Here is a 24,289-nt window from a genome sequence, read left to right on the forward strand (position 1 = left end):
CCACAGGGCTCAACATTAAAGGGGGGGGGCAAGTGAACAGAGGAAAAAAGTGGGGACATTCCAGTAGATAGAGAAGGAAAAGAGCTCCAATCATAAAAGGGAACATATGTGAAGAAGACCATCCATCCATTCAAGTATTGAATGCCAGAGGTACACCAGGCATTACGACACATGGCTTCACCAGAGAGAAAGAGAGCGGTCTCATTAAGTGGGTGACAGCTGAGGAAAGAGGTAGAAAGCTACTCATATTGATTTCTGGGGACAATATTCTCCAGCCAGAGGAACAGCCAGTGCTGAGGCTGAGGCAAGAGCCTATCTGATGTATTTGAGAAAATCAGTTGAAACACAGGAGACAAGAGCATCAGAAAAATAACAAGGCGTTCCAGGATGGTACGTGTGTTTGCACATGTGTGTGTTGTAGAGGGTGAGCACAGACAAAGAGGAGCTAATAGTCTGAGTAATGATATTTTGATTTAGAATTCTCTACTGCTCACCTACTGGCCAACATCCAGTTTTCAAAGTATAATCATGTAACTTCACTTGCAGCAAAAAAAAAAAAAAAAAATTTCTCCAAGTTAATTTTCTTTCGTTTTGAAAGATATGTTTTTGTTTTGAATACTTTCTTGTAAGTTAGCATTATTTCTTTTACTGTTCAGAATTCATTCTGAATTTCACACCACTCCCACACTATATATAGCTTATTCTTCGTAAGCGGTTTTACTTAAGGTTTTCTTAACTCTGTAGGTTAAGATAAAGTTATGCACAGGCAAAGAAACTATGTCCCATGTGAAACACATTTACATCTGTTCTAGCTTTGTTTTTGTTGCTAAGGAAGAAACCTGTTGGGCTGTCGTGCACTTGCACAAGGACCCTTGGCTGCTTCCTACACTATCTGACTTCCACAGAGCATGTCAGCACTGGACACAGTGCTCATCTCCTTTCCCATCTATTAGACCTGTTCTTTCTAGAGATCATTAGTCAGATTCTTCTGGCCAAGATTTCTACTTGGGAACATAGTGCATGGAACATCTTATTAACCTACGTTTGTGAGGGCTGGGGACAGACTCACGGGATTGATGTCCTGGCAAGCACCCTAGCAACAAATGGCACCCCCTTTTTCTTTTCCATTTTCTATGCGGAGATAAGACTTTGCTAACATTTCCAGATTGGCCTCAAACATACAACCCTCTTGCCCCCTCCCTCTGGAATATGTGGGGCTAGAGGATGTGCCATTGTAGCTGGCGTCAGCAGTCCAGCACTTGTCCCTATCTCATGAAGTCTATAGGTCTGATCCCCATTGATTCAGCATTAACAACAAAAGCAACGGATTTCTAGTGAGAGTAATGGTGATGTCAAGAGTATGAACACAGCAGCAATAAAAGTGATCTCCAACACATCTGAGTATTTGCTGTGTTATAAACACTTTGTATGTGTTACACATCGTTTCTTTTTAGTTTTTTTAGCCTACACTGGCCTTGAACTCCCAATCATCTGCTTCAGCCTACAGACAGCTGAATCTACAGATACTCAACAGCGTGCCCAATCTACATGTGTGACATTAATATCTGGCAGGATTCTATGCCTGGTACCACTATCTTGATCCTTATTTCAGTGATGGAAAAAAACAAAACAAAAACAAACAAAGAAACAAAAAACAAGTTCTGGCCTTTTTATGTGACACCCAAATCAAAACGTTACTTAAGCTACATCTTTCCCATAGTCCACGCACAAACAGAAACCCTAGGAGTCGAGAATGGCCTTTGAGTGGTCTTTCCTTCTCTGGTGTTTTTCTTAAGAATTCTTGTGAAGTTCTTTAAGTAATTCAACTTATTTTTAACTTATTTTTTGTTTTGTTCCAGTTTTAAAGCAGGACTTCATGTAGTCCAGGGTTGCCTAGAACTCCCTACGTAGCCAAGACTGGATCTGAACCCTGGATCTGCCAAATTCAGCCTCCTGAGTCCTGGGATTAAAAGCATATACCACCAGGCCTGCTGAGTGGCTCACTACAGAACTACTCTCCTTCTCTGTTTGCTTTATCCCTCTATTATTACAGTGCCATCCTCTTCCATTACTGTTTTGCATTTTGCAGATCTTTCTTGTATAATCCAATGTCAAAATCAAGTGGTAGCCTAACAGACAGACTCATCTTAGATTCAGCCTAACCAGTTTCTAATCTGAAGTCTAATTCTAATCATTATATATCTCCCTCCCCAGAAACAAGTCACATCCAATATCATCTACAGTTTGCTGACCACAGAGCCAGCAGGGGAGGCTAAACAAAACAGTATGGCAAGGTTCTACCCCTTCTGGTCTGCCACCAGAGAGAGCAACTCCACAAAGCGCATCCTCTCAGACACACAGTTCTTCCCATTCAATGGTCCTGTAGCCAGCATACCTAGTGTCTTGTTCTAGAGTTAAAGGCCCATGAGTGCTTTCTACCCATTCTCTCCCCCCCTCTTTTATCTTGTGATAACATATCCTCCCTCCAACCTAAAAGTATCTTATGCTCCATCCTTGAAACAAAACAAACAAAACGAAACAGAAACAAAACCACTCCTTGTTCAGGTTCATTACATTTTTACACAGAAATGAAATTTTTTCTTTTAAAAATATTTTAAGTGCACCACAGGAAATGATTTATTTCATGTTATTTAGAGAACAATAAATGGACTTTGGGAAAATGAAAATTTAGATATTAAGGAACAAAACGTGGTAGTCAACAGTGGCAAGTTCTTGAGAGTTTCATGACGTGTCACTTGACATGTAAATACGTCAGCAAACTGCTGAATATGGTCGAGAGTTCTCTGTCCCAACCTCTCTCTCCAAAAAGCTTTGCCAAGTCACATAATTTCTACTGAATCAAGAACAGAATGCAAAATGACGAACAATGCAGACTCAAGGAACCTTATACTATGTAAATTGTCCTTACTAGGTATCAATTGTGAGCGTTCTATGAGAATACTAAGAAATTAGCTAAGAAACAGTTTTCAGAAAAAAATGAAATTACTGAAGCTGTCAAGAGTTAAACAGGAAAATATTCACAAGATAGGAACTTACCACAATAGACAATAGTAAAAGTAGGGAGTAGGTCAGCAACCAGGGGCAAGAGAGAGAAAACAGAAAGCATTTTAATTAGGGGAATTTCAAAACATTTAAGCAGCAAATGGTAGCAAACACATTTTTAAAATGCAAGCATCCACTTAAGTTTAACAAGTACAGCAAAAACACACGTGCACCAAGCTCAGACGCTATGACGCTGAAGATCCAGCACAGGCAGTGACAAGGATGCAAATGAGGAAGCACGGTCTGTGCCCCTTTACCATGCAGGAGCACGATGGGAGGATGGTGTTAGTGTCAAAACCAGGGGAGAGGCTATCATCCAGGGGTCGATTTAGCATCAAGAGACTAGTAAAACACTGCTCAGAGGTTTTAATATATTCTTAATTTTATGTCAGTTTTCAGCTAATTCTGTTTCATGTTAGAATGTCCATGAGGAACCCTACCCCTCGGGGATGGCTGTGGCAAGACTCTGCATATATCTAGATGAAGGCACAGAAATGAGCGGTAAGACGTCAGGTATCGGTGGGGCTCTACACCTCTGATCTGGAGGGTGAAGGTGGGTGTAAATGTGATGGCACGTGTCAAAATAAGGAGAGGAGGCGTGATTCCAGAATGGGAGGACAGCCACTGGTGACTGCTGTCTCTAAAGTTTGCTTTCGGGGTCTCCAAACAAGGATTGTAAGGAAGCAATAGAGACACCTACAATATTCAGCCAATTGTAAGTTGAGAGGCAAAGCCAGAACTCTTACCACACACATAGCCCAAGACCATATTCACTATTAGGGTTTAATTTAGAGAATTTTATCCTTTACAGAAAGATGAAAAATTCAAATTCAGATAAGATCTATTTTCTATTTAATATTTCCAAATTTAACTACTACATAAAAGGAAGCAAATGTCTTCATTATACAGGAATAAACACTATCAGAATATGAAGTCAAATTTTTAAGTGCTAAGTTTTCTTAGTTTATTTATCTTGCTCCCTGAATTAAATTTAAGTGACCAAAATGAATTTCTTTCCCAGGGTATGGGCTACACCCAGGGCACAGTGACCCACGATCAAATTCAGCACATTTATCCATTCCAGCGTGCCCCATTCCCACCCCACTTTAGTTATCCACAGTCTGCATCCACCTTCACTGACACGATGCCAGCATAACACACACATGATTTTTCTCTTAAAAGGCACAGAAAACAGTATGTCCTCTGACTGGCAGACAAATACAATATTTTCTATTTATACCTCTGAGCAATAATATAAATCGACCTCTGTAAGTGAGTGAAACATGGTTAAGAAAGAAATCTGTGTCTAAGTGTTGATGACAGAAATGCATCAAAGGGTAAAAACAAACCGGAGTGGTGACACAGTGGCTCATTTACCAAAGAATCTCATCAGTGAAACGGGTTTCCATGCACTGCCGAGCTCTACATCAAACAGTTCTTAAAGTAATGTACAGTATTTTAGCAACATTTCTTTGGTTAATGAATTCAGTTGATAAGCAGACAGCAACAGAATGCCCACAGCTAGCACATGTGGGCAAAGCATTGGCATAAGAAATCTGGTCCAATCCATCTATTAGTGTCGTAACTAACTAAAGCATTACCTACCTCCCAGCCAGTACTCTGTGTAATAAAAAGTAAAGAAAGGGCAAGTCATAAAAAAACTGTTCAGAAGAACAAGGAGGCCAAAGGAAGGTCAGTTATACCGTACCATACCACAAATGCTTCTCCTCAGAGGATAACAAAATAATTTAGTAGAATATGTTCTATCATCTAAGACCGACAGAAATTTTATAACATGATTGACTAAGCTCAATTCCTAAAATTTTGTCTTTGAAAAGCTAAGCTTTAAAAGTCAAAGTCCTTTTTCAGTCTCAGTATACATTTTAGGGAGGGAATCTGCCGCCTATTCTGTTTCTGTGTTTAACTCAGATCTCTGACCACCAGGAGCATCATTCCACCGAGATATCCAGGTTAAACAGGACACACACTGCTACTGTGCCCAACAGCAGGAACAGAATCAAATGGAAGAAGTTTCTGGAAAACCACTAGTGGCTGTACATGTTGCAGACTGGACACAAATTTGCACCATAGAGCTCTCAAGGCAGATGAAGTCCCCAGAGCATGTGCATAATTGATTATAAAATCATCTGTCCCACCATGAAACCTAGCCAACCTTTTGAAGCTCCAATACTTTAGAAGGTTACAATAGAGTTCTGGCATAACAGGAGCAACCTACTTTACTTTCAGATTTTGTCTGTCCATTGTGACAGCTTGGCCATGGTGGTCAGCCAGTGAACAGTGAAACTGTTCTAGACCTGCATGCAGGAGTGGGTAGTCAGTCACTCCTCTACTGCCCCGCGGAGGTCGTGCATGTAGAGGGAGCAAAAGCATGCATGAAGAAGAGAAGGAGGAGGCCCAACAGGAAAGTTTTGGTGGAACCAAGACTTAGTCAGAAGGCACCAACCACTAATAGTCTATTTCATTTTCCAACAAAGTTTGATTCTGATTTTTGTGAAGTAAAGTACTAAAATCACTCTATAAATTGCAAAATTGCATAAGATCTTGTTTTGGTCATTATTTTTATATTAGAAATCTTGTGGGTGAGAGTGCAGATATAGGGGAAACAGCTACAGCAGTAAAAATACAAGGATTTCATTACATTTTCACATCATTCAACAAAAAAGGTAATTTACACATAAAAACTTTTTGGCAGTAAAGAAACAGGTGTTAATTTAAATATCAAACCCATAATTATAATCTACAACGTAACACAGAAATAAAGTTCTAAAACATTGCTAACTAGTAATAATTCAAAAAAATTGACAAAGAAAAAGTCATTTTTTTTTCTTTTCTTTTTTTCTTTTTTTTTCTGGAGCTGGGGACTGAACCCAGGGCCTTGCGCTCTCTAGGCAAGCGCTCTACCGCTGAGCTAAATCCCCAACCCCGGTCATTCTTTTTTGTGTGTGTTTTGTTTTGTTTTGTTAATAAGTCTGGTTTTAACTACAAACTATCTTTTAACTCAAGTAAAATGGCCACTCTATGGGACTTGGTTAGGTGTGAACACAAGGCAGTGTTAAGCAGTAGACACTCCCCCAGCTAATACAGTCAGGAGTGGGAGCTGTTACCTGGTGCACGATCTTGCTGAAGGCTTCCTGGAGTTTGCCATGGATGGTGGAGAGCTTCTTTGCATCCCGATTAGCTTCATGAATAGGAATGAGTACTTTGTAAACCTCATTAACTGCTTCATACATGCCCGCCTACAAGAACAATGTCTGTGAGATACTGCTTTCTTTTAGATCAATAAAATAATTAGATAATTAGAATTCATAAATAAAAGATAATTAGAATTCATAAATTCACCATTTTTTATTAAGATAAGCTTTCCAAATAGTCTAATTTTTAAGCATATTAAAACTTAAAAGCCAATTTTATGCAAAGTATCATTTCCTCTGAAAGGACTCAAGTGGGTATGTATTTATACTCTATATATCCATGAATACTTATGTTCATGGACACCCTGTTCCTGTATCTCCTATACTGATTTCACTAAGATACACATGTATATGTGCATATAAACTCTTGAAAACTAATAGGCGTGTTTGTACTGCGGCTGCACCTTCTCTAGCTGACAGCACTGTCATGGGAGGAGAGAGCAGCTTTCCCAGGGGTCACAGGTCAGCAAATGAGCTTCCCGAGGATACAATTTACATGATCTTACAGGCCAGATCCTAGGAGGATCTGAAGCAATAATGTAGTTCAATGGGGAAATAAATTTAGCATAACTAAAATTCTCTAGTATCTTAATTAAATTAAAAACTTAAAAAGAATTAATATAGAATATAATAATGATAATATTAAAAGAATTTCTGCACAACAGACCACTAGTTTTTAATCTAAATGTACTTCTGTGAAATACTGAAACAACATATATATTCGGATACAGAAAATTTACTAAATTACTGTCAGTAGCAAAAAAAAAAAAACCCTCCAGTCTATGACAAAATTGGAATGATCATGGTCCTTAGAAATAGGACATTTTGAAAGGACTGAAGTCTGAAAAGATATTTTTAAGAGCTTGAAACTTATTACACTTAAACATGTGAGTTCTGAGGACCAGCAAGGGTAAAGGTTAGTGCAGAATTCTATCAGACCTTCATAGAAGACCTCATACCAATATTATCCAAACTATTCCACAAAATTGAAACAGATGGATCACTACCGAATTCCTTCTATGAAGCCACAATTACTCTTATACCTAAACCACACAAAGACCCAACAAAGAAAGAGAACTTCAGACCAATTTCCCTTATGAATATCGATGCAAAAATACTCAATAAAATTCTGGCAAACAGAATCCAAGAGCACATCAAAACAATCATCCACCATGATCAAGTAGGCTTCATCCCAGGCATGCAGGGATGGTTTAATATATGGAAAACCATCAACGTCATCCATTATATAAACAAACTGAAAGAACAAAACCACATGATCATTTCATTAGATGCTGAGAAAGCATTTGACAAAATTCAACACCCCTTCATGATAAAAGTCCTGGAAAGAATAGGAATTCAAGGTCCATACCTAAACATAGTAAAAGCCATATACAGCAAACCAGTTGCTAACATTAAACTAAATGGAGAGAAACTTGAAGCAATCCCACTAAAATCAGGGACTAGACAAGGCTGCCCACACTCTCCCTACTTATTCAATATAGTTCTTGAAGTTCTAGCCAGAGCAATCAGACAACAAAAGGTCAAGGGAATACAGATCGGAAAAGAAGAAGTCAAAATATCACTATTTGCAGATGATATGATAGTATATTTAAGCGATCCCAAAAGTTCCACCAGAGAACTACTAAAGCTGATCAACAACTTCAGCAAAGTGGCTGGGTATAAAATTAACTCAAATAAATCAGTAGCCTTCCTCTACACAAAAGAGAAACAAGCCGAGAAAGAAATTAGGGAAACGACACCCTTCATAATAGACCCAAATAATATAAAGTACCTCGGTGTGACTTTAACCAAGCAAGTAAAAGATTTGTATAATAAGAACTTCAAAACTCTGAAGAAAGAAATTGAAGAAGACCTCAGAAGATGGAAAGATCTCCCATGCTCATGGATTGGCAGGATTAATATAGTAAAAATGGCCATTTTACCAAAAGCGATCTACAGATTCAATGCAATCCCCATCAAAATACCAATCCATTTCTTCAAAGAGTTAGACAGAACAATTTGCAAATTCATCTGGAATAACAAAAACCCAGGATAGCTAAAAATATCCTCAACAATAAAAGGACTTCAGGGGGAATCACTATCCCTGAACTCAAGCAGTATTACAGAGCAATAGTGATAAAAACTGCATGGTATTGGTACAGAGACAGACAGATAGACCAATGGAACAGAATTGAAGACCCAGAAATGAACCCACACACCTATGGGCACTTGATTTTTGACAAAGGAGTCAAAACCATCCAATGGAAAAAAGATAGCATTTTCAGCAAATGGTGCTGGTTCAACTGGAGGTCAACATGTAGAAGAATGCAGATCGATCCATGCTTATCACCCTGTACAAAGCTTAAGTCCAAGTGGATCAAGGACCTCCACATCAAACCAGATACACTCAAACTAATAGAAGAAAAACTAGGGCAGCATCTGAAACACATGGGCACTAGAAAAAATTTCCTGAACAAAACACCAATGGCTTATGCTCTAAGATCAAGAATCGACAAATGGGATCTCATAAAACTGCAAAGCTTCTGTAAGGCAAAGGACACTGTGGTTAGGACAAAACGGCAACCAACAGATTGGGGAAAGATCTTTACCAATCCTACAACAGATAGAGGCCTTATATCCAAAATATACAAAGAACTCAAGAAGTTAGACCACAGGGAGACAAATAACCCTATTAAAAAATGGGGTTCAGAGCTAAACAAACAATTCACAGCTGAGGCATGCTGAATGGCCGAGAAACACCTAAAGAAATGTTCAACATCTTTAGTCATAAGGGAAATGCAAATCAAAACAACCCTGAGATTTCACCTCACACCAGTGAGAATGGCTAAGATCAAAAACTCAGGTAACAGCACATGTTGGTGAGGATGTGGAGAAAGAGGAACACTCCTCCATTGTTGGTGGGATTGCAGACTGGTACAACCATTCTGGAAATCAGTCTGGAGGTTCCTCAGAAAATTGGACATTGAACTTCCTGAGGATCCAGCTATACCTCTCTTGGGCATATACCCAAAAGATGCCCCAACATATAAAAAAAGACACATGCTCCACTATGTTCATCGCAGCCTTATTTATAATAGCCAGAAGCTGGAAAGAACCCAGATGCCCTTCAACAGAGGAATGGATACAGAAAATGTGGTATATCTACACAATGGAATATTACTCAGTTATCAAAAACAACGAGTTTATGAAATTCGTAAGCAAATGGTTGGAACTGGAAAATATCATCCTGAGTGAGCTAACCCACTCACAGAAAGACATACATGGTATGCACTCATTGATAAGTGGCTATTAGCCCAAATGCTTGAATTACCCTAGATGCCTAGAACACATGAAACTCAAGACGGATGATCAAAATGTGAATGCTTCACTCCTTCTTTAAAAGGGGAACAAGAATACCCTTGGCAGGGATAGAGAGGCAAAGATTAAAACAGAGACAGAAGGAACACCCATTCAGAGTCTGCCCCACATGTGGCCCATACATATACAGCCATCCAATTAGACAAGATGGATGAAGCAAAGAAGTGCAGGCCGACAGGAGCCGGATGTAGATCTCTCCTGAGAGACACAGCCAGAATACAGCAAATACAGAGGCGAATGCCAGCAGCAAACCACTGAACTGAGAACAGGACCCCCGTTGAAGGAATCAGAGAAAGAACTGGAAGAGCTCGAAGGGGCTTGAGACCCCATATGAACAACAATGCCAAGCAACCAGAGCTTCCAGGGACTAAGCCACTACCTAAAGACTATACATGGACTGACCCTGGACTCTGACCTCATAGGTAGCATTGAATATCCTAGTAAGATCACCAGTATAAGGGGAAGCCCTGGATCCTGCTAAGACTGAACCCCCAGTGAACATGATTGTTGGGGGGAGGGCGGCAATGGGGGGAGGATGGGGAGGGGAACACCAATAAAGAAGGGGAGGGGGAAGGGTTAGGGGGATGTTGGCCCATAAACCGGGAAAGGGAATAACACTCGAAATGTAAATAAGAAATACTCAAGTTAATTTAAAAAAAAGAGAAAGAAAAAAAAAAAAAGAAAAGGAAAGGAAGGCATGAACAGACTGAGTAAGTTGTAAATGAAATAACAAAGCTGCTAAACCTGGAGCTCAGACTGAACCCACACACTTACAATATGCTGCAGAACAGGCGGGCAAGGCCTACAGAAGAAATGGAGTCTCTAGGAGAGCAGCGCAGCTCTGGCACCATCTCAAGCTTTGCTCTCACACTTTCATGGTCCCAACTGGTGCTGGGACACTAAGCAGTAAAATCAAAGGAAGCAGGGACTTAGTCTATCATAGAAGCTCAAGGTTAGGAAGATAAGGCTACATTCCTTCTATAAATGCCCTGTCCTGGATTCCCTTGGCAGCTTCAGCTTCAATTATTCACGCACAGATGGGAGGGAACAATGACTTGAGTTATACAAGCAGGGCAGGCAGGTAAGGGATGCAGGATGTACTCTGACAGGCAAGAGTCAGTCCTCCAAAACCTACTCAGGAAGGTTCACTGCACAAGCACAGCTCAACATATAGGGAAAAATTATCTCCAATTCATCTGAAACACTGTAAAAGTGTCTTAATCTTCTCAGACAGAGCTTAAAGGCTTAGAGAAAATTTATTCTGTTCTTTTTTTAAAATTTAAAGGTTTTAGAAAATATTTTGTAAACTAAGAAAATAACTGTTGCAGATTAACCCTGGTTCATAAACAAGTAAGTGAAAACACCAGGGAAAGCCCCAGATTGCTAGGATACACATAGTGGGAGCAGCAGCAGCAGCAGCAGCAGAGTGGGGAGCAGAGCTCTTAAGGGCACCTGGAGCAACTGCTCTCAAAGGAAAGGCAAGGGTGCAAGGCAGAAACACTGACATATGTGTCATTTATGGATCAGGAAACTGTGGGACAGAGTGAAGAAGGTCACCTACCATAGAGAAGGAAGCAGCCGCTTGTTCCAGTAAACCCACGAGTCCTGACTCAGTGAAGTACTTGCCAGAGCAAATGCCTTCCTCATCTGGAGATACCACATCATCTGAGACAGCAGACTCTTCTAATACATTAGATGAAATATTCTAGGGAAAAACATTGAAGAGATATTGGCAATGAATCACTTTCCGAGGTATGAAATAAGTGAAAGCTAGATGTCACTATTCACTAAGGTTAAGGAGAGACGCTAAGGTAGAGCTTAAGTGGCAGAGCCCATGCTCAGCTGTGAGAGACCCTGGAGTCAGCCCTATGCATATCTACCCAAAGGAAGGGAGAAATCTCTAAAAGCACACTCTATTTTAAGATGATGATAAAATTACAACACTGTTGCTAGAAAACTTCCCCCAACAGCAAGTTGTAAAAAAAAAATTGTCTTCTGCTCTTCACTGCTGTACCAAAGCACATCGTGAACAGACACAATTAAAAACATTTGTAGAAAAGAAAATCAAGATGGCTCAGCAATTAAGAACAGTAGCTGTTCTTCCAGAGGACCTAGGATCAAAGCCCTAATTTCAATCCCCACTTAAATATCAGGTTCTCTCTAATACTCAGTGGTGGTGTACATGCCCTGATTACATTCTCAGAACAGCATGCAAACAGTGCAGTCTAAGAGTGCACTGCCATTCACTTTGCCAAGGTCTGGCCTTACTTCCTGCTTTCTTTACTCACTGAAGGATCCACATAACCAGGTTGAAGTAAAAACCAAAGGACATGACCTTGATCTCACACACACACACACACACGCACACTCACACACAGCAGACCCTACCTGGAATGTCACACATCCGACAGGGAGGTACTTGCGGTCTTCCAGCATGCTCAGGTACTCAGCGACAAGGGCTGCTGAGTGCACCAGGCACTGAGCGGCCTCCGCATGATTGCTTCGTTCAGAGTGCTTGCCAGCCATGTTCTGCAGCCAGGTCAGGCGCAGGTCTGGAGATGTCTGGTAGCCCTTAGCGATTCTAATCAGAACAGAAATGATTCTCAGTAGATGCCAGTTTCCCAAAATGACTGGGAGTTCAGAGGGTGCCTCAGACTTACATAAACAAGATCCTGCTAGTGCATCAGCCTGTTACAAGTGTTTCAGTGGCTGGAAAATGCCATAGTGTATGCATAAAGAGGTCACTGTGGTGCCTGAAAGGGACACTATCGTTTTGGATTGGTTGCTAAGAAGATGATATTTACATTTAAATATATATATCTACATATCTACATTTATATATTAATAAGTAACAAATACTTATATATTTATTAATATGTAAGGAAAAACAGGGAAATATACATTGTTACTTGAAGAGTTTATTTATTTGGGTGTCTTTTGCTTTATTTGTGTGTCTTATGATGGACAAAACTGTGAAAGAGAGGGCCACATAGAAAACTCCAAGTTCCATTTCTGTGTCTAACAAGATATAGCGGCAATTACAAATTTCTCAAAATCTGTACCTAGAAATACTATCTCTAATCATAACTACAATTTGAAATTATGACAATTCATATTACATTAAACATTCATATACTTTTTTAAGATTGTTTTTTATATTTAAAATGTGGGCTTGAGGTGTTTCTAAGAAGTCTGAGATCTAGGACACCTGATTCGTTTTTTAAAAATTCTCTCTTGGCAATAGACATACTGTGTTCCGAGGCTCTACCTTTGATCCTTGCACTGCAAACTGCACAACATAGCAGCAGCTAAGGTTAATTTTTTTAACTTTTACTTCATGTGTGTGGGTGTTTTGCCCTCATGCATGTCTACCCCAGTGTACCTGATGAGGGGGAAAGAGACCTGGGATGAGAGAGACCAGATGAGGGGGAAAGGTCCTCTGGGGGTGCAGTGGTAGGTGGTTCTGATCTCCAGGCCAAACTGAATAGTTTAAAAGCACTGACAGAAGACGTAGCCTCAGAAAAGCACAGTCTTTGCCTTCTACAGACCAGGCATGCAGGTGGTGCGGACACACGTGTGAGCAGAGGACCACACACAGATCCATGTGCATTAGAAAGTCATGTAACTATTTCTTTACACCTCTTCTCACTGAACGCTAACCATAATGCAAACAGTGGGTGAGTCACAGGAAGGCACCTGTACATGAGGTCGATCAGCATTTCCGGGTCCTCCTGATGTTCCTTCATCTTAACGGTGTCAGAAAGGATCATGTGGAGATTGAAAACCAGATCTTGGACCTGCGGTAGAGAAACATATAAACATTTTCCGTCATTCATTCCCAACAACTGAATGAGTCTGGAAGCTATTTTTGAGAAGCTTCTAGAACTCTGACAACAAGTTACAGCAATTCTGTGGGTGTGGCAAAGGGAGGGCACTCTTCAGTTGACCGCACTGTGGGCAGGGATGAGGAGCAGCAGCAGAGAATCACGGGAGCACAGCAGGGACCTGTCTCTCAGGTTAACAGTCAGCTGGTGTGACTGTTGAAAAAACAGGCAGGAACTGCCCCCGTCTATGCTACAAATGAGCAGAACTAACCAACCAGATGAACTGTTTTAAGAGGAGGTGGCCGTGGAGATGGCCGAGTCTGTCCTCAGCACCTACAGGCCACGTGTGCTAGTTGGCATTTCATATTAATTCCAGCCAAGGACAGGAGGATCCTTGGGCCTCACTGTCAGCATCCTAGTCAAACTGGGAACTCCAGGTTCAGGGAGAGAGGGTGCGAAAGTGACAACCAACTTTGACCTCTGAGCCTTCACATGTATAAAACACATGTGTGCACAGGAACACACATGTGAACGAACGCGCACGCACACACACACACACACACACACACACACACACACACACACACACACACACACACACCACACACACACGGTAGCATTTCTCACCTGATCAGGAAATGTGGTTTCCCTCAATTCTAGATCTTCTTCAGCATATGTCAAAATAGTTTTTAGAGAGCGTCTTAAGAATTCTTCATTGAAATTCTGAGATGTACCCACCAATGAGGACAGTGACATTGTGACTTGCATTTTTACTCTGGCAAAGTTCTGTGAGAGGGAGATTGTCAATATTTAAGACAGTCAAAATAAAACATGCTTTTGTTTCCCTGCAGAAGGAAAGGGCTAGGAAAGGGCTCAATGCTGGGTGCTTGCTTAGCTTGTATGAGGTTATAGTTTTGATCCCAATACTGCAAGTCCTCCAGAAAGGACAACAGAAACCAAGGGATGGAAAATCCAACAAAGACCAGATAACAAGACCCAGAATAACAATCAGCCCAAACCCAGATGCCAGCATAAAAGCACAACCAATAACAGCCAGGAAGATGCAGGACAGTATATCTTCATTAGAGTCTGGGAACCCTACCCAGAATAGGCCCCCCTGTTCTATGAATTCATAGAAGAAAATATCCCTCCCTAAAAGAAGGAGGTGCCTATTAAAGTACAAGAAGCACACAGAACACCAAACAGACTGGACTGGAAATTAAATTCCTCACAATACATAATCATAAAAACACTAAACACACAGAACAAAGAAAGAAAATTAAAAGCTGCAAGGGAAAAAGACCAAGTAACATATGCAGGCAGACCTATTAGAATAACGCCTGTTTTTTTTTTTTTTTTTGTTGTTGTTGTTTTTTTTTTTCAATGGAGTCTTCTAAAAGGCAGAAGGGCCTGGACAGATGTTCTACAAACTCCCAGAGACACCAGAGGCCAGCCCAGGTTACTATTCCCAACAAAACCTTCAGTCACAATAGATGGAGAAAGAAAGACAATCCACAATGAAACAAATTTAAGTAATATCTATCTACCATTCCAGCTCTAAGAAGACAATAGAAACTTCACCCAAGAAAATACAAGGAATAAATAACCCTAGAACAGCAAATCAAAATAGGGGGAAAAGACTCACCACTACAACAAAATGACAGGAATTAATAAACATTGTATATTAATAACTCCCAATATCAATAGCCTCAATGACCTAATAAAGAGACACTGATTAACAGATCACATTATGAAACAGGATCTATCCTTCTGATACATCTAAGAAACACAACCATTTTTAAATTAATGATTTATTCATTTATGTATGTGAGTATTCTGTCTGCACGTATGTCTGTATGTCAGAAGAGGGCACTACAATTGTAAGCTGCTATGAGCTATTATCATGTGGATGCTGGGAACTGAACTCAAGAACTCTGGAAGAACAGCCAGTGCTCTCTTAATTGCTAAGTCAGTTCTCCAGCCTCAAGAAATACATCTTAATACGAAAGGATAAACATCATCTCAGGGGCAGGAGAAGATATTTCAAGCAAACAAACCCAAGAAACAATCCGGGGCCATTTTAATATCTGACAAAATAGTCTTTAGACCAAAATTAATCAGAACAGATGGGGAATGGTATTAAATACTTACTAAATGAAAAATGCACCAAGGAAATAGTGCAATTCTAAATAATTATGCACCAAACACAAAGGCACCCAAGTTGATAAAAGAATGTAACTATAGCAAAAAATCACATATTGATTCTCACATATGAACATTAATACCATACTCTCACCAACTGACTGAGCATCCAGATTAAAACTAAACACAGAAAGGCTGGAGCTGACATCTTTTTTTCCCCCCATCTTTATTAAATTGGGTTTTCTTATTTACATTTCATATGTTATTCCCTTTCCCGGGTTCCAGGCCAACATCCCCCTAGCCCCTCCCCCTCTATATGGGTGTTTCCTTCCCCATCCTCCCCCCATTACCGCCCTCCCCACAAGAATCCCATTCACTGGGCATCCAGTCTTGGCAGGACCAAGGGCTTCCCCTTCCACTGGTGCCCTTACTAGGCTATTCATTGCTACCTATGAGGTCAGAGTCCAGGGTCAGTCCATGTACAGTCTTTGGGTAGGGGCTTAGTCCCTGGAAGCTCTGGTTGGTTGGCATTGTTGTTCGTATGGAGTCTCAAGCCCCTTCAGATCTTTCAGTCCTTTCTCTGATTCCTTCTCTGAACTGAGTCCTGTTCTCAGTTCAGTGGTTTAATGATGGCATTCGCCTATGTATTTGCTGTATCCTGGCTGTGTCTGTTAAGAGAGATCTACATCCGGTTCCTGTCGGCCTGCACTTCTTTGCTTCATCCATCTTATCTAGTTTGGTGGCTGTATATGTATGGGCCACATGTGGGGCAGGCTCTGAATGGGTGTTCCTTCAGCCTCTGTTCTAAACTTTGCCTAAACCAAAAAGATCTACTAGATATTTATAGATCATTTCACCTAAACACAAAAGAATATACATTCTTAGCACCTCCAAAACTGACCACATACTTGGCCACAAAGGAAGCCTCAATGCATAAAAAGAAAACTGAAAGGCAGTGCAGTCTATCCACCCATTGCAGGTTAAAGCATCACCAACAATGGGAACATCAGAAAGCTTACAAATTCCCAGAAGCTGAACAACTCACTACTGAATGAACAACGGGTCAAGGAAGAAAAGGAGCCCTTTTCAGAACTGAGTGCAAATGGAAGTCCAACACATCCAAACTTAGGAGACACATGAAGGGCAATTCCCTGAGGCAAGTCCACAGCACTAGGTGCCTACCTAAAAAAAATGGAAAATATCCTCTCAGCAACTTAACAAAAGTTCTAGAAGAAATTACACCCAAAAGGAGATGGCAAGAAATAATCAAATTCAGGCTGAAATCAATAAAACATACACAAAGAATTAACAAAATAAAGGGTTGGTTCTTGGAGGAAATCAGCAAGATTGATAAACTCAGCCAAATGAACCTAAAAACATCAAAACAAAAAAGGCATCACCAACAAAATTCCAACATCATTTCCTCAACAGAAATCTGAAAGGACAATTTCAGCTTTATATGGAAACACAATAAATCCAGGATAGCTAAAACACACCTAAGGATAAAAGAACTGTTGGAGATGTCACCATCCACGACTTCAAATGTACTGCCAAGCTATCATAATAAAACAGTAAGATAATAGCATTAAAAGGTACACTGAGAAGTGGAAGTGAAATGAACACCCAGACATAAACCACAGACCTATGGACACACCTACAGTCTTTGATAAAGAAACCATACATACTGATATCATAAAACTCTTCAGCTTAGGGCATCAAGTATGGCAATTCTCTACTCCACCACCGAGCTATGTTCTGATCTCCCGATCCATAGTCCAAGTGGAGTATTTAACTCTAGCCTACGAGCCTTGCCATGACGAAAGTTCCCTAAGACATAAAGAACAGTATAGCAGACTCTTTTACAGTGATGTTTTGAGAGTTTACAGCTTATCTTCTTCTCTCACAGTCTAAATTCATTGCTGTTCCATTACTCCCAATTATGAAGCCAGTCTTCTCTGGAAGCTGCTGCTTTACATTCTCTGTGTAAACACCCAGCGCTCTCATTCTTAGTATGCTGTAGTACCTGGGGCTGAGCTTAGCACCTCAGTACGGGAAGGCAAGTGCTCCTGACACTGAGCTAAACTCCCAGATCACTTATAAAGACTAATTTAATCTACTTCTTTCCTATCTTCTTTATTGCTCTGATATCTATTGTGATGGTTAGTGTTAAATTGATAAGTTCTAGAATCACATAGGAGATGAGCCTTCAGGCGTACCTGTGAGGGATTGTATTGATTAATCTTAACTTCTAAGAAAGATTCTCTTGATTGCACTGGTGTGGGAGCACAAATTTTCATTTAGGTTAGTCTAGTTCCTGAACAGCACGGCCAGCTGCTTCCGGCCTTGGCAGCCTTGACTTCCCTGCTGTGATGAACTGAACCTTGAACCTGTTCTGCCAGGGTTTTGATCCAACAAGAGCAAAAGAGTCTAAATCACCAATGTTCCCTATATGTTTGTTAAAAATCTCTTCACACTTGGCAGGCACTAAGTAGCTTCAGCGATGCCTTCCCTCTAACTAACATGTATACTTGCTTGTCTTCACATCATGTCCTCCGTAGCGCACGGCCACGCTGCTTTACTCAATAGTTCCATCGGAGGTTGCATGGGTAACCTGAAATCAGTAGATCCAATGTTCCTCTTTCCTCTTGACTTTCTCAGGTCGCCCATGCTTGCCCTTTCTTCACAGGGTGAACCTACTCCAGTGCCTGCTGCCTCCACACTGTCAGGGTCCCCCTCCTAACACCACTACTTCCAGCAACAGCCACCCCATTCGTCCGAGTCTCAGCAATAACTTCCTGCTAATCACCTGACTATCTTTAGGCCTGCACTCCATCTTGTGTGTAGTACTAAAATACTAAATGCCTATCACTCATTCCTTTAAAATATGCCAGTGGTTCCCGCAGTGTGAGTAATAAAATTCAAGAATTCAAGGGAGTAAATACTTTACACTGTGTAGTGGGGACTGAGAAGGTGGTAGTGAAGAACAAAGCTAGCATCCCTGCCAGTTTTTAATTACCTGTTTTTAGTCAGAGATGCTAATCTATAAATGCTAATCTATAAATTATCTTTTTTCCCCCCTGAACAGGAAAAAAAATCATTTCTCAGAATAACAGAAAATGCTACCAAGAACAAGTTTCAAGAAATTCCATGTGTAGTCAAATGTCAGGGACTTCAAAAAACTAGGTGTAATTTTTCATGCAACTAGAATCTTTTGTTTTAGGCTACAAGAACCTGGCCCCCAACAGGAATAGAGTGGTATGAGTCTGTATTACCCAACACACACCACACATATGCTGTACCCATGCATGCACACGCTTTCGTAAGAAACCCACAGGATGGGAAATGAAGACACTCTAAGGTTTTAATACCTGTCTATTGAAGCTGTATTTCATTATGAACCCTGACCATTTTCATGGCAGACACTTACATTCCCGATCTCAAAGTTCTGCCTCATGAGGAGGTAAAGGGAGGCACTAGCATGTGACCGGATTGTACTGATGCTGCTGCTGCAATGTCGGAGAAGCCGGAGGCAGAGATCTGCACACTGCTCTGTCTCTTCCTCAAACAAGAGCTCAGGAAACTGTAAAACCCAGAAAGATATATGTCAATATAGTCTGACTTTGAAATCTGATAGGTTAGCCCAGAAATTAAAACGAATGGTTAAGAGACAATATTAGTTAAGGTCAACAGTGCAGATCACAGCTAGATGGAGGCGGGGAGGTGGAAGGTGGGAGGTGGGAGGTGGGAGGTGGGTGTGGGCTGAAATACTGGTGATGTCAGTTGTTAGGCAGCAGTGTGACCCTGGGCAAGTTGTATTTTTCCATGTGGTAGGCCCAGTAACATTATCTACTATTGTGGCTTCAGTCATGCACATGAAGAAGAGAAGAAGAGCACAACATAAACAAGCAAACACACATGTTTTAGGGGTGGAAGTGGGAGGGGACAATAAACAGGAAATAACTGGTATAGCAGAGCGCACCTTTACACAGCAAGGGCAGAACGGCCTATACATTTAATTCTGAATAAATGAGTCGAAGAGAAAAATACATGGGTGCAAGCTAGAGCCCCGTCAAGATTGCTTGCATCGCATGTCCAAGGACCGAGACTTAATTTCCAGTACCACAAAACCCAGGGGAACAGGGGAAAAAAGGAGGACAGCCTGCACTCAGTCAGCAACTGATGTCAGGCTCTTTTCAAAACAAAATGATTTTAGACAGGAATCTGATTATCAATAAATCAGATCAATACAAGTTCTGAAGATAGGATGAAAGTCAGAGGACCAAGGATATAAGTGTTTAGAATTAATTTAAAACATACTGACCAGTTAGTGTTGGCGAATGACCGTGGACAGCGCTAAAGAAGAAAGTGAGGTCACATAAGAGCAGGTACAAAGTAACTCACTCACCTTTGAGACCAGGGCCCTCTGTGTGGCAAAGCAGTGCTGCAGATACACTGCGCTTTGGTTGCAGGCCATGCTCTGCAGCAGCACTTTCAGCACACCACCCAGAATGCTCTCTTTGGATTCTGTTACAGAGACAGTCTGCAATTTACAGACAAACGTGTAAAGAGACATGCGTCTATAATATGAAAATCCAAACATTTACAAGGCAGGAAAATGGTAAAAACTAGAAGAACTTCAAGATTAGACACTGAGCAGTATTTGGATGGGAGAAAAGGGGACTGAAAAGGCTGGAGAGAATTTAGGCTGGGTGTGGGAAAAGGAGCAGGGTCATGGTGGCAGGAAAACAGGAAGTACGTTCTAGGAAACTTGGACATAAACTTGAACATCTGACTTGAAGCACTTGCAGAAGTGCCCATGGCAGGTAACATTTGTTATGTATCAAAAATAAGTTTTTCTCTTCCCTCCTTTAAGAAAAGGAGTCCTGGCTTTTGTCTGGGGATATGGCACTAATCTAAAAGGAAGCATGAACTAAAGACAAGTTCCTCCCCAGGCCTGCCCTTAGAAACACGTGGCTCTTGTGCCCAGTGAAATGTAGAGGGCTGAGGAGAGAAGCCGGAGCAAGTGCCTGACATAATCTCAGACAATCTATACCACCCATTTGAAATGAATAAATTAATAAAAATATTTATACTACTTTTTTAAAAAAAGATTTATTCATTTATTATATATAAGTACACTGTAGCTGTCTTCAGACACACCATAAGAGGGCATTGGATCTCTTTACAGATGGTTGTGAGCCACCATGTGGTTGCTGGGAATTGAACTCATGACCTCTGGAAGAGCAGTCGGGTGCTCTTAACCACTGAGCCATCTCTCCAGCCCCTATACTACTTTTTTTCTAGTAGTTTAGACCTAGTCCAACCAATAGATCATCAAAATAGAAAGCCTTTTAAACTCTGAAGAATTCTCCAGTTTTGTCATTAATCAGTCAAGAAATAGAGAATTTTAAAAACTACTTAGTATTTGTCATCTTGTGTGTTTGTCTACATATTATATGTGTATGTATATGTCTACATGTTGTATGTTTATGTATATGTCTACATGTTGTACGTGTATGTATATGCAGCTGGAAGAAGGTGTTGAATGTCTTCTACCCTGCTCTGACTATTTCTTTGAGGCTGGGTCTCTCTGAAGCTTGGGCTTGTATCTTCCTGGCTAGGTGGAAACCTAGCAAGCTGCAGTGACGACCATAGTCTTCATGTCCTCTGGAGCTGGGTGACAGGCACATGTGAGCAGCCAGGCTTTGCTATGTAAGTGCTAGAGTCTGGTCTGTGGTCTTCACAATTACACACCAAGGACTCCTAACCCTGAGCCATATCTCTAGTTCCAAGAAATACTGAAGGTTTCATTATTGAAACTTTCAATCAGGATAGCAGCCAAGAAAATATAAGACTAGCCTTAAGGAAGAGAACAGAACAGACACACAGAGAATGTGTGAATTAGGCAGAGCTATAATAGCATTGAGTTAAGACTGGGAGAGTGACAGCAGCAGAAGGGATTGCCAGGAACAGGTGAAAGACTTATTTACTAAATCACTTGGAGCATCCTGGTAATGAGTCCACAGCCTGGCTCTGCTACTTTCTTCCTGGGTGATCATGGGACACTCTGAAACATCTCTGTGGCTAACTACGTTACGTATGAGAGCAAGGACAGCAACCATTTCGATAGCCTCTTTCTTATGAAGACCACGAAGGTTAATACTTGTGAAGTGCTTAGGACATTGCTGGAAACACTTCCTAAGTGTCACTAACAGGGTACTACTGTCTAGAAAGTGACTGATAAAGCAGTTTACAGATATGTAAATTATCAAGTAGGGTCATTACATTAAAACCTGAACTGCTGTAGAAGATACAGAATAAACCTAGCATATCCCTATGCTGCATGTTACATATATCCCAGTGATACCCCATTATAAACACAGTGCTTGTTAGAAACACAAGATACAGAATAAACCTAGCATATCCTATGCTGCATGTTAAATATCCCAGTGGGATGCCCCATTATAAACACAGTGCTTGTTCGAAACACGAGACAAGGCCTGGAATGACAACCATGTAGATTTTATAAGCATCCTCAAAGAATAAACATTGGAAACCTTGTGAAAAGTAGAATGTATAACTAGAAAATCACCAACTGCTCAGAACTCTGTCAACCACTGATACCTGAGTACCGTGGTGTGGCTCAAACCGATTTTCCAATCCGGCTGCCGAGTCCATACCTAGGCCTCTTGCCCACCCTTACCTGGACGATGATCTCTAGCGTGTCTAAGATAATGAGGTTTGCTTCAGTAGCCAGGTTCCCATCAATCAGTGCTTCATGTTCTATCTCTGCTCTTGACCTGATACAAAAATAGCATAAGAAATTTTACTTATCTTTCCAAAAAGCCAGAAATAAAAAAAAGACATAAAGATTCATTAAAGCAAAAACCTTGAAACTATTTGCTTCAAGGAAAGCTTACAAAAGAGTAGGAAAGATTCAGTATTTAATATATTAAAATGTTCCGTCTCCCTACATCTTGTTGACTGTATAGCAGCATACACATCTTTCTCTTTCTGAGACAGGGTCTCACTGTGTAGCTCTGACTGGCCTGGAACTTTTTATGTAGATCATGCTAGCCTTAATTCAGAATCCACCTGCCTCTGCCTCCACACCAGGCGACATATCCACCGGTCTCCCACAAAATGCCACCGAGGCAGGCCTGCTTCTTAGTCTTTCAGGCCTGCAGCACTCTTCTTCACGGCTGTCACCACAGTCACTAGGTGGCGCTCTGCTTACTACACTGCTGCACGGGAGGCAGAGTTCACAGGCTGAGCACTCCTCCTAGATTCCAAACATTTCCAATGGATTTAGCACTGCATTTTTCTAAGATTTTATCTAATTTCCTCTTCGCTATTCATACAGATATTTTCAGATAGTAATTTAATGCTTAAATAAGACAGGTGGAATCATACATTAGAAACAAAACTTTCAAAAGATGGTGTTACTGTTAAGAAACCTGATTATAATCATTATGAGACTGTATATATATATATATATATATATATATATATATATATAATCACATTACATAGTATAAATACATTTCTTGCCAATTATAGCTCAATAAAGAGAGAAAAAGCAAGCAAAACAAAACAATTTGATGCTGAAATGAGTTGCTCAATGCATGTTCCATAAAGGGTTAGTTGGGTAAATGAGAGTGCTTTATTTTTAAATCAGTTTTTAAATATGCAATATATTTTACTATAACATATAAAGTTATTTTCTCAGTTTTTTATTTAAAACCTAAAAAATCAAGCATAAAGACCTATCTTCTAAGATATGAATGCCTAATAAAAATAAAGACCTAAAATGAATTGCTTTGTGTTAAAAATCTCGGCAGCCCATTAACACACTAGAAATCATATTACTTATCAAGTTTCTCTGTGTTCTGACGCCAGTGAGTCATATCCTTTCTCCACCGCAGGTTTTCTTGGCTCCCAAAGGCACTTCCAGATGGGCTTCTCTCTGTCAATCCAATTTCAAAACAGTATTTCAGTTGGACCATAAATATACATATTTGACAACACACAAGAAATATTGGGTATTCTTGATTTTATAAATAGCTATTTCTTTCAGTTTAGGTGGAAGGACTGAGCAATAATGATTTTTATTTAAAAGTTTTCACAGTAACTAAGGAGAAAATATTTTCTATATAGGATATATCTTGGGGGAAAAAACTCATCCTTTCAAATAAGCAAAGAGAGGATCTTCATGGGTCGTGCTATGAGGCCCACGAGTATACTGGGACGTGTTTAGTCCACTTTCTAGCCTGAACAGTCTCACCACACGTGCTCCTGGTTTAGGATGTTCACAATGGCCACTCAGAGTTTTATCTGATTGGTTTGCTCATCAACTTCTACTGGTTAAGCAATCATCCACCACCTCTTTGGGAACCTTCCCCCACTCTCCAAGAAATCCTTGCCTACGTATTTGCTTTCCTTTTAGTTCATAACATTAATTATTAATTTTTAACGAGACAATGTCTCACTCTGTAGCCCAGGCTGGCCTGGAATACATTATGTAGCCAAAGCTGATCATGAATTTCACATAATGCCCCTGTCTCAGTCTAAGTGCTAGAATTACAGATGTGAGCACCTCATAGGCTCTATAGCATTTATTCACATAAGACCATGTTAGCTGACAGATGTGATGTCCCTTTTGTTCAGCAT

At 40.5% G+C, this 24,289-nt stretch overlaps 1 protein-coding gene across 9 annotated transcripts in view; it reads right to left on the minus strand.

The window, feature by feature from the left end:
- The window catches only part of Dock7 (dedicator of cytokinesis 7), a 183,500-nt gene that overhangs the window by 13,579 nt on the left and 145,632 nt on the right, over positions 1-24,289 (minus strand). For 6 of the 9 annotated variants that reach the window (NM_001415885.1, XM_063287647.1, XM_063287646.1 and 3 more), the window contains 10 exons: positions 23,489-23,585; positions 22,323-22,419; positions 20,025-20,159; positions 19,047-19,199; positions 14,105-14,263; positions 13,350-13,450; positions 12,042-12,234; positions 11,215-11,358; positions 6,189-6,320; positions 4,669-4,683 (listed from right to left, as the gene is read on the minus strand). In NM_001415885.1, coding sequence (NP_001402814.1) covers positions 4,669-4,683; positions 6,189-6,320; positions 11,215-11,358; positions 12,042-12,234; positions 13,350-13,450; positions 14,105-14,263; positions 19,047-19,199; positions 20,025-20,159; positions 22,323-22,419; positions 23,489-23,585 — 1,226 coding nt within the window. The remainder of the gene's footprint in view (positions 1-4,668; positions 4,684-6,188; positions 6,321-11,214; positions 11,359-12,041; positions 12,235-13,349; positions 13,451-14,104; positions 14,264-19,046; positions 19,200-20,024; positions 20,160-22,322; positions 22,420-23,488; positions 23,586-24,289) is intronic. The other 3 variants (NM_001415886.1, XM_063287651.1, XM_063287643.1) reach the window with 1 other exon arrangement.

The sequence above is a fragment of the Rattus norvegicus genome, chromosome 5, assembly GCF_036323735.1.
Source record: "Rattus norvegicus strain BN/NHsdMcwi chromosome 5, GRCr8, whole genome shotgun sequence".
NCBI classification, from domain to species: domain Eukaryota; kingdom Metazoa; phylum Chordata; class Mammalia; order Rodentia; family Muridae; genus Rattus; species Rattus norvegicus.